This window comes from Suricata suricatta, chromosome 17 (assembly GCF_006229205.1).
Source record: "Suricata suricatta isolate VVHF042 chromosome 17, meerkat_22Aug2017_6uvM2_HiC, whole genome shotgun sequence".
NCBI lineage: Eukaryota > Metazoa > Chordata > Mammalia > Carnivora > Herpestidae > Suricata > Suricata suricatta.
This window is the reverse complement of record NC_043716.1, coordinates 18,925,309-18,937,120: the sequence shown is the minus strand read 5'-3', so window position 1 is coordinate 18,937,120 and position 11,812 is coordinate 18,925,309. Positions and strand designations below refer to the sequence as shown.

General features: G+C 38.7%; 1 protein-coding gene across 5 annotated transcripts in view; it reads right to left on the bottom strand.

Annotated features, from left to right (window-relative positions):
• Nucleotides 1-2,380: 2,380 nt before the first annotated feature.
• RHOT1 (ras homolog family member T1) overlaps nt 2,381-11,812 on the bottom strand; it is a 61,388-nt gene continuing 51,956 nt past the window's right edge. For 4 of the 5 annotated variants that reach the window (XM_029927675.1, XM_029927677.1, XM_029927676.1 and 1 more), the window contains one exon: nt 2,381-3,485. In XM_029927675.1, the coding sequence (XP_029783535.1) occupies nt 3,368-3,485 (118 nt within the window). In that variant the 3' untranslated portion in view covers nt 2,381-3,367. The remainder of the gene's footprint in view (nt 3,486-11,812) is intronic. The other variant, XR_003904460.1, reaches the window with a different exon arrangement.

Sequence of the window (11,812 nt, the reverse complement as noted above, 5' to 3'; positions counted from 1 at the left end):
AGGTCTTAACAAGTGGGTTACTGGGGCTGTAAAATCTGGGGATCAGGGTTTTCAGAACAGCCAGGCTACCTGCATGGAGCACACTCATGCCATAAACATTAAATTCAGCGTCTTGATGTCCTATTTCGCAAAAAGTATCCAGTCCCCAGTCAGCTTCTTAAAAACACATGGGCTGTTAATTAAAGGATGATGACAAATGAATGTGTTAATGACAACTAGGTCACGTACTCATTTTTAAGACTTGCACATATATTCTAAAGACACTTTTATATTGCTTTTTCCTAGTACAACTCATAAGAAAGGGGCACCAAAGCTAAGAGCAGTTGTGTTGTCAGAACCTATTTAGGAAAGATTTATGCTCTACACTGGCTTTGAGAACTTACCTCTCTTCCCCTGCTAGTCCTTATTCAGTTGCCTTCCCTCCGGTCATTTCGTTCAGGAGCAGCTCATTGGCGGGTCTCCTCTTTGGTGCCTCCCCCTGACCAGTGATGTATGGATATGCATAGATCTCCACAGCCCTCCTACCTCTTTCACAGACCATTATGGTGCCCCCAACTCTTAACATCAGAATCCACTCCTACTCTAACATTTATGAGCTCCAATAATGTGGGACATGACTCGTTTTTTGGTCAAATGTGAAAGCGAAAGACATGAATGGCAAAAGCAACAGACCCAAGGGGCACCTGGGTGGCTCAGTTGGTTGAGTGTCTGACTTTGGCTCAGGTCATGATCCCGTGGTCAGTGAGTTTGAGCCCCATGTCCTGCTCTGCTGACAGCTCACAGCCTGGAGCCTGCTTTGGATTCTTTGTCTCCCTCTCTCTCTGCCCCTCCCGCTCACATTCTGTCTTTCTCAAAGATGAATAAACACCAAAAAATAAAATTAAATTAAAAAGAAGCAACAGACCCTTGATGTACTAAGTAAGGCTACAGGACTACAAACGTTCACTGTGATGTTTCTTCGCACGGCTGCCTCTCAACTCATTAAATTACTGTAGCACGCAGCCTGAGCTGTCCATTTAACACACAATGCAATTGGTGCAAAGTGAAAGAAATCCTTTGAATCCTCAAGTTCCTATTTTCCTCATTTTCCTTTAGTGCTCTAGCTTACACCTTCTGAGAGTAAATTATGGAAGCCAGAAAAAGCCTATTACTAGATGTATTCACCAACTTCCCCTCGTTGACTAGTTTTCTACAGTGAATGTGAAATGGAGGAAATCAGTGCGTGAGCCTATGGTTCTGGAGGAGAAACCAGTGCGCAGGGCCCTGCGGCCCGGCCCGCCTGGACTGGCCGGCAGCACAGCGAGGCCGGAGGCTCCGAGCCGGGGGCCTGGCGACAACGGGTGAGACGGGGTGCCTGCCGGCCCCCTTGTCACCCAGATGCTTAGCTTACACTTCACATGAAAAGATGAAAAGAGAAAAGCCCAAATACATAAATATCACTTCTCACATCTTGCTAAACTACCTTCTTGCCTTTGTTTCTCACAAACACATCAATCCATAAGGCGTATCCATTTAAAATAATATTTCAGTCCGAACAAGGAAGAACTTGGAAGGAAGAATGGCCATGGGAAGCCATGTAACTGATGAAAACGTATTTGGTAAATGGGAGACGAAGAACATGGAAATGAGAAGTCACTAGATTTTTGCTTAATTTTTCCTTTCCTCAAATTTCTTTTTTTTTAATTTTTAATGTTTATTTTATTTTTTGAGAGAGAGAGAGAGAGAGAGAGAAAGAGAGAGAGAGAGAAAGCAAGAGCAAGCCAGGGAGGGACACAGAGAGGAGAGAGAATCCCAAGCAGGCTCCACGCCGTCAGCACAGAGCCTGACCTGAAGCCACAAACCGTGAGATTGTGACCTGAGCTGAAATCAAGAGTTGGACACCCAACCAACAGAGCAACCCAGGTGCCCCTCCTTTCCTCAGACTTCGAATGGAAAGGGAGAGCGGGGCAGGGGGAGACAGGAAGTATGCGGCTAAATACGGCACGTGTTATCCTACAAGCGCAGAGCCAGGAAGTTATGCTGTTACAGCTGTTCAGAGAGTGTGATGTTTAGCGGAAACATCAGCGGAACAGCAAAGAGGGAAGAAACCCACGTTAGAGGAGCAAACATGTAAGTCAGAGCAGAAACCACGTTAGTTAGTTAGTTAGTTAGTTAGTTAGGTGCAGGAGGAAACAACTGGCCTTCTCGGAGAACAGATTTGCCCACACCTTTAAAACAGATTTCCTCTTCCATAATACAAATCATAAATCATACTTGTCTTCTTTCCTAATGAGTATTATCTTCTTGAATGAAAAATAATTTTCAAGGTGAGAAAGATGCCAGAGGATTGCGTTCACGTCTGTACAGAAATATTTACTCCGTAAGACAAAAAAACTCAAGATCACGGTACACAGCAGTTATTTATTTAAATACTTGAAAAGGTCGATGATGGAAAAAAATAGGTTTGTCATGAGAGTTTATATTCATTAGATTTACTTTACCATTTAAAAAAGTGCTGCTTCCAGGTTGTCCTAGCCAGAGAGAGAACACGGGCGACACATGCAGCTACTGTACCGCCCGGAGCAGACACGGCCATTGCAGAATGATGTACGCTTTGGGAGGAGGTTCAGTAGTAGTAATGGTCACTGTTTATTCAAACTAAAAACATGGATAACATACAAATCTTGTTTCCTCATTTGATTGAAAGGGCTATAAAATTCAACATACAGACAAAGGAAGCAACATAATCATACAGGCGACGCCTCTGCTAATTGCCGTGAACTCACTCCTTCCTCAGAGAAGCACTTGGACACTTGGCTGTGCAATTCTCTAGCCCGCACGGTGGCTTCAGGGCTGGCCTACCATGAGTGTCTGCAGGGGAGGTGTAAGACGGTAACACCTCGCCTGTTCTTAAAAATGGAGAGAAAATGGCCAATTGTGCCTGGTGCTCTTTGAAGAACCCAGAGGATCATCCCGAGTCAAATGTGAAATAAATAAGTGATCCATGAGTAAATACAATCTCTGAGCTGAGACCTAGGAGAGTGAGCCAACTGAACACTAACAATACCATGTAGAAACGTCTAGAAACATCATTTCTAGAATTCAGTGTGGGAGACCATATCTTGCCTGAATATGTACATTATTTACAAAATATTCCCTTTTGGCCTCTGAAATCTAGCCATTTTAGTTTGGCTGTTAAGCTGTTTCTTTCCAATGCTAGCCAATACTGCAGTTATAACTATCATTAAAATACTCTTATGCATGAATTACAAATATTAATAAAGTAACTCTGCATGTATAAATATCTCAATATTTCTAGCAGAATTTAAAGCATACATAAATACATAAAAGTATTTGTTTTTGGTGGGGCCAGTATTTTTTGTTTTAATCATCGCTGTTTCAACAATGCTCTGTACATTGCAAAACCCAAAACTGCAAAAACAGTAGCACCAAAACTTGCTCGAAGCCAAAACGTGGAGCTCTTGAGGTCAGCTTGAGTCACGTGCCTGTAGTTAGAAAATATAATTAATGTTCAACACATGATTAGTAGTAAATACCAATTATCTGAACAGTCTACTTTTAGGGAAGTATTACACACTTGTCAGGCTAATTGCATACAGTAATGCTTATTACCAAAATCATTTATCAATATAGCCACATGTACATTGCTAACATTATCATTATCTTAAGATATAATGTAGACACTCATAAAGACAGACGTCTTTACAATTAGCTACTATCTGGGAGTAACAAACATCTAAAATTTTATGTTTTCTTCACATGGGAAATGGAGAACATAGACAAATCAACCTACCACTTTTTACCACCACCACAGTCCTTCAAAATCAGAGGTAAAACTGAGATCTCACGATTTTGAGAGTCAATTTCATGGGACTCAATATAAATATACAATCTCCTGTCCCCGGGAATTGAAAGCTATCTTGTAAGCAGTTAAGCGACAAGTGACAATACTTTTCTAAGAGCAATGCTTAAAATCAACCTTGGGAACACTGAGCCCCATAAAAATTTACCAAAAAAAATCCCAAAGGGGATGGGGAAGATTTACCAGCTCACATTAATTTGGTTACTGCTGATTAAAGAAAGAAAATAATAATAAAAAACAACAAACAAAAACAACCCTGATATTAGTTAGACAGGCAGTGACAATGGCACCAACTAAAGGACATAATGAAACATGATGGACTGAAAGGTAAATGACGGGAAAGAAGCCATATTATGCATGACAGGAACAGGGACAGCCTGGACCACAAACTGAGTTTGTGAGCATGCTCAGTTAATAACACTGCTAAGCGCCCTCAAGGGTCTCAAGTATGACAGCTTACCACAGAGAGGATAAAGCTTTAGAGCAAAGGCTGGAATATTTTATTCAAGTATCGTTGAAGTTTGAGTTAAATGAACACAATTGCGGAGATACAGAAAATTTATAGAATTAAGAGCTTAGAGAGACTGTCTAGTTTAGGTTATTTTTACAACTACGTGAAACAAACAGATTTGAAGCAAAAGTCATACATCATTAAAAGACCAAGACACTGACATATGCAAAAGCGTTAAGAGCCAAGAATATCAACTGTACAAAACTACCTTGCCTCAGTAATAGTCCAAGAGTGACAAACAGATTAGTTATCACAAAATACAGTCTGCGCGCCCCTACAAACAAGTCTATAACACAAGCCAGAGGGCTCCATGCTTGTCACCATGGCAACACAACACACAGCACTCCCATTTCTTATCCTCCCCAGTTCCTAAAAAATAAAAATTAAATTAAAAATCACTCCTGACGTAAGTATTATTTTACAAAGCAAAGTGATAACACAGGTTCATTCCACCTTGTGAGTTACTCCTTCCAACAGGCAATGTTTAATTAATTATTTTAAGTTAGGGAAGAAAATCCTTTGGTTTCAGTTTTTCCAGTTGGAAAAACTCCACCAAGGCCAACCCACTGGTTGCGGGAAATGTTACCTGGCTTCAAGAAAAAGCGGACCACGAGATGACTCCATGAAGATGGAATCTTCTACAGAGCTGACAGCGTGCACCTGGTGAGTAACACTGCCCTCGTCGTCTGCTAACAGCATGGCACCCCACTCAGCTACCCGGCCTCTTAACCTTTTACATACACATGCACACAGTTTGCAGTCTGTAGTTCACAGCAGAGCTCACAAAAATGGGGGACTGAAAATAACATCTCTCAATGAAACATCCCACACATAAATTGAGTCGCCACCCTAATATGAAGCATCTCGAGCTTTTTATATTTAAATAAATGTATTCTATAACGAATGGCCAAATTAAAAAAAAAATCTCTCTAGGTGTACTTTTTAAAAACACTCAGGTACCAGGCAAGGAAACCGAAGGCTGTCATATACATTATGTATACATCCTTTAGAGGCTGGTCTTGGCAGACCCAAAACACTAACAGCAGCCCTTAAACCAATACCACAAGCAGTACTTGACAGTATGTGATGACCATGAGTACTCATTCAAAATGAGGGTAACAACTATTAGTCATGAAATTTCCTGATGCTTCTAATTGCAGACTACCAAGAACCACAAACATACATCTGTAAAAAACTGAGTCCAACGCCCAAACTCATAGACTGTAAATAGACCTACGATGAAAGGTTCAAAGCTTCTAAATCCAAATCAACAGAGATGCACAGAATTTAAAGTGAGACTGGCGAAAAGTGCATTAGCGCTTCTGCTTCAGCTTTGGTCTCTCTGTGACTTTTATTCATCTTTACTCATGGAGGATTTAAAACAATTTTTTTACATTCATTTTTTAATTTAGACAAGAGAGGGGTTAGGATTAAAGCTAGCTATCATCACATTAAAATCAGTCAACATGACTTCTCATAAACATTCTTCAGGTACGGAATCTTTCACACAGCTCCTTTTGTTGTATTTTAAGGAAGTACTCCCTACCATTCGTGACATAATATATTCTGACTTCATTGCTCAGGTTACTTTTGCATGTCAGATAGTAATTACTATATCCAACTACAGTATAGCCTTCAACAGGCAGAACAGTAGACTCATACTCCTATATGACAAGCAACATAGATACACGCTCCAGATAGAGCTAGTTTAAAACTTAAGGCAACTATTAACTCATAAAATATACTCCAATGACTCCATCAACGTTATAGTGGTTATTTAAGACACTTTTAGACACAAGAAGCTTCTTTAGAAACCATTTTATGCCTTTAGCATGTGCTTTTAACAGCTGCACTAACCAGGCTCTCCATATAGGAGAAGCATTTATAACGGATGGCACATTTGTCATTGCTTAGCTGACTGACAGCACCTGACTAGAGAACAGTGTGAGGATCTTAACTGTACTCCAGAAGCACTGGGGCACGTTTGTCATTTCAGGTCTCAAGTAGAAATGGAGTAACAGTTTCATGAAGCTGCTTCCGAGTTCATTTCTAAACTCAAGCAAAAATAATTCTTCCACAATTCAAAAGTGTAATTCTTTCAAAATGACATAAAATATCATCTTAGAATAAATTATAATATCTTAGGGCATACTTTTTCTTTCTTTTTAAAGTTTATTGTGTTTTTCTCTTCTTACTGTCAAAAATGTAATATATGCTCATGATAAGATATAAGGAAATAAAAGGAGGAAGAAAAAAAAATCACCTGGAGTCCCATCACTTGAAGCAACTAATTAAAATTTGGGGTATTTCCTTATTTTTTCTATGTATTTCTCATATAGCTGCAAATACAATGTGTATAATTTATATACTTTTATATCCTTTTAAAACTTACTATTACATAAGGGCTTTTTCATAAATCCCAGAAACACCATTTTAGACAGCTTTATTATATTCCGTTCCTCTGCATGGCCTCCTCCATTTACTGTTGACTGTAACTAAAGTGATCAATATCCTTCCATATAAGATGCTTCTCCATTTTTAGTAGTTTCCTTAAGAGAGACTTCCCAAAAATGAGTATTACAGGGCCAAAAATGAGTGTGCATATGTGTGTATAAAGATTCTTTAAAAAAAAAAAAAACCTATTGATATACCAGAATCACATTTTCTTTCTCTACATGGAATAATTTAGTTCAGCAGTATCTCCTTTTAGAATATAAGAAATAATGACTAAATACCAGAATATAACCTGAATTTATCACTTGAAGCTTCTCAGAGCTTCTCACTTCTTAGATGGAAAATTCCTGCATAGTGGATGCTTAGACGCGCTTTCTGCTTAGCAGTGCTGACGGCCCATATGTAATCAGATGACAAGTGCTACTTTTTTTTTTTTTTTTAAAGTAGGCTCCGCACCCATTGTGAGGCTTGAACTCACAGCCCTGAGATCAAGAGTCACACACTCCACTGACTGAGCCAGCCAGGCCCTGATACTTAATAAGGCAGAGAGGAGGAAACGTTCCAAACCTTAGGCATTAGAGACGTAAATTGAGAGGTGTTTGTGTGAGCAGTCATATAAGGCATATACCAAAATGACCAAAATTCCTACGTATCTTCACACGGAATGCCTTAAAGAAGGCATACAAAATACTTTTGATTCACTCTGCAATTTATGGCATATATAAAAACATGAGGTGAAATCTTTATTGGTACAATGTATTTAACCAATCATAAAAGGAATGTTATCAGCTGCAATATTTAGGAACAAAATAATCAAATTCTAAAGGGCTCAATGGAATTAAACCGAGTCTAGTTATTCCCACATAGGGTATTTTTCATATTGTTTTTTATAACATATCACGGAACTTTCTATCTGGGGCATAAAAACTCTATGGCAGAGACCTAAAAGTCTGCAAAAATTATTTAAGGAAAGGGGGAATTCAGAAAGGTCCAAATATCAATTAGCCTTGCCTGAGACCGCAGGCTACTGTGAGGAGGAAGAGCTGAGCAGAACATAGTCAAGAGCCGCAGCACTAGGAGGTCTGTGGGAAGAGCAGTTCTATCCAGGCACTTAGCCCTCCCATCCAGTTTTTCAGAAATAAATGTTGGGGCGCCAGGGTGGCTCAGTCGGTTGAGCATCCAGCTTCGGCTCAGGTCATGATCTCATGGTTTGTGGGTTTGAGCCCCGCGTTGGGGTCTGTGCTGGCGGCTAGCTCAGAGCCTGGAGCCTGCTTCAGATTCTGTGTCTCCCTCTCTCTGACCCTCCCCTGCTCGTGCTGTCTCTCTCTATCTCTCAAAAAAAAAAAAAAGAAAGAAATGTGAATTTCCTAGTTTCTGTTCTTCTCCTCTCACCATCCGATCCTTTCCAAATCCAACTCAGAGGTATACAAATACAGTAATAAAGTAATGTACTTCTAATTTTATAATTCTATCCACTATGTATCTCAAGTATGAATTTTTAAGTTAATACTTTGAAACAGCCTATATAACTATAAAGTGTGTAACCTAGTTACTAGGGTTCAGAATATCACATATAGCTTTTTCCTAGTTGCAATTACATATCTCAAATTGAAAACTATACCAAGGCTACCAAAACTATAGTTAAGTGTTCTGTTTTTAAATATTTCACTTTTGAGGCACCTGGGTGGCTCAGTCGGCTAAGCATCCAACTTCAGCTCAAATCATGATCTCACAGGCTGTGAGTTTGAGCCCCGCATCAGGCTCTATGCTGACAGCTCGGAACCTGGAGCCTGTTACAGATTCTGTGTCTCCCTCTCTCTCTGCCCCTCCTCTGCTTTCTTGCTCGCTCTCTCCCAAAAATAAACATTAAAAATAAATAAATAAAATATTTCACTTTCTTTTTAAAGTCTTCTAGGCCTCTCTACTTTTACTCCTCTCAGTGTTTTCTTGTTTGAAGTATTTTTTACATTCATTTTAATAATAATGCCATTACTCCTAATAATAATTTTAATAATGACAGTTCTTCTAACTGAACTAGTAGGCATGAAATCTTTTAATAATATATTTCTCAAAATAGGTGAAAAAGTCAAAATATAGTATCCAACAAAGATGAACTGCAACCCAAATCCTAAGAAAGCTGTTAACTGAGCATGCCTAACATACTTTGGAAAAGGACATAAGTGTGCATCAGTGTCAAGAATGCTTCACCAAGCATTAGAAGAACCAAAATTTACAGATGATCGTAGATGCATGGGAAACACATACTACCTTTATGTTAACTACTGATTCTTAGAGATCAGAACAGGCAAACTCCATCTTGTGGCATCCTTTAGTATTTTAACAAAATAGCAAAGAAGTTACATGTAGAAGCAGCGGCTTACTTAATGAAAATCTATAATAGAAACTCTTGTATAACTTTCAACATAAGACTCTGTATCTTAAGTAAAAGAAAAGCCTTTTAGGTCCTTGATACAAGGGGACACAGAGGTCTCATATGAGCCTAAAACAGGACAGACTTTGTTGTACACAATAGTTTACTGTAACATAATATCCTAAGAACTTCTACATTCTCAACAGAACCTCTGTAACATTATGGAGTAACTTGGGTGATTATTAAAGCAATGTGGGCAAATGTCATTAATAAATGGCTTAAAATAAATGCCACATATACCCAATTTTAAAAATACATTAAAAAACAGGGCAAAGAATGCAATGGGTATAATGACTTTCCATCACACGTTTGGGTCTCTGTACATACTCACTGTGAACTAGGTACTTGGTTGTTAAAGTAAAATGCTGCTACTGAACTTAAGAAGCAACATGAACAAATACCTTATGTGGCTAATTCAAATAATAAAATGGGATGAAAAAAAATCCTAAAACCAAAATACGCATCAAAGAAAATCGCACCAAAATGATAAATTATAAAATAAACAATTTTGGTTAGGAGAAGTGGGAGCATTACAGAATTCTAGCTGGGGCAGGGATTGAGAGAAGTTTAAAAAAATGACTAAGTGACACAGACATACAAATTGAACACCTAAAGGAAAGGACAAATTAAAGTTCACAGCACACTACAGTATAGTAACATCCTCACGCAAAATAGGAGTCTTCTGAAGTCAGAATAATAAACACTGAATAACTAAAATCCTGGGTAGTTCAAACCAACAATCCAGCTCACTCCTATATTATCATTTTAACACTTTCAGATTAAAGAGGTATTTAAAAATTAAAATATAATCAGAAGGTATATTTTCCCAGTACTATAATTTACACTATTTGAAATGAAGGCACTGCCAAAGATTAAAATCATCTGACCATACGTTAATCATTTTCCAAATGTATTTAAATTCAGGTAATTCCAGTTGTTCCGAAATTCTTCTAAAGGAAAACATAAATCTATCCAGACCACAAGGGTGAGACCATAATTACCAAAGAATAAAGTTATATATCAGATACATAGCTTAACACTTTTCCACACCTTGAAAAATACATATATTCAATTATATTAAAAAAAATTTCATGCTACTTTCTACTTAAAATAATGTAGTGTCAGCAAATAAGCTCAAAAAAAGGGGAGTCAAAGACAACTAGGGAAAAAAACGGTAACTTCCAGAAATGAATCTGTGGGAACTGCCTGAATATAAATTGTTAGGCTTCAATCTCTCATGATGAGGTTATATAGCACTTCCTTTTATGGCATGAGGGACTAAGGTTACTGAAAACATAATCAAACTTTAAGGAAAAATTTTTAATAACATAATATTTACTTAAAAGCAGGTCCCTATCTTCATCTTTATATTTTGCCCCAGCTCACAGAGGATTCTATCTAAAGAGCAAGTACTTAAGTATTTGAATGAATAAATCATGGGGGGGGGGGGAGGGTGAAGGGAGAATGTGGCCTCCAGCATGGACTATTTCTGGAAGTGATTTCTGTTTTAGCAAGCAGCATATTTAGAAGCACACCAAAACAAGGCATTGAGACCAACATGTATGTACCAGTATCTGTCTATTAATTTCTTTGCAGACATTTAATGCAACTTTTGGCTTAAATAAAAATTTCAAAGCTACTCTCTTATAGTTCTAAACCAAACAGGAGACGTGGTAGATCTCTGAAACCAAAGACTTAAGGCTTAGTGGTGAGTGGACTCCTCCCTCCTGAATTACAGTGAAAAACTCTTAAATGAATTTTACCCAATTCATCAATCCTCCTTCTGCTTTTATAGCTTTCAGACAGATCTAGCACGATGGACCAACTGTGACCAACCACCAAAGGTAGACACCATCTGAGAGATGGGAGAGAAAGGAGGTGGCCCCATAACGTTTCCAGATTCTTCATGAAAAAGGAATAGGATGTGGTGAGGGGGATGGAAAGAGACATTTTCATTCCTCAGGTGTATGTTTTTCCTTTTTCCTGGCTAATGCTTAAGACTGAGGTTGCAAGCTGATGACCTATAAGCATGCTTTGTTCTGATTAGTACTTTTAAAGATTTACATTTAATTGCCATTATTTGAACAGCAGGAAATTTCACATAAAAATCCTGATTTCCAGGAAAGGAGCCAAGATGGCAGAGAGGAAGGGAGCTCTGTAAACTTCGTCTGCCCCATTGATCAAACTGAGAAGGACATTACTCTCAGCTGCAAGAGCGGAAGGAGAAAATACGGACTCCAGAAGGAAGAGAACCTGAAGGATACCTGAGGCTACACCAAGAAACAAGCCGAAGTGTGCAAGACAGCGAGTCCCAAATACCGCTGAGTAGGGAAATAAAATATTCCCAGGCACAACAAGAGAAACTGAGAGACACCATTAAAAGAATATTTCCTGAAACGACAGGCCCTGGACAGTCAATAAGCCTCCTTTAACAGAGAAATATTAACAGGTGCACAGTGCACAACGAGCTTTCTAAAGGTGACAAGAGACAGAAAACTAGCAAAAATGACAAAACGAAGGAACTCTCCCCTGAAGAACCTCCAAGAGGAAGTCA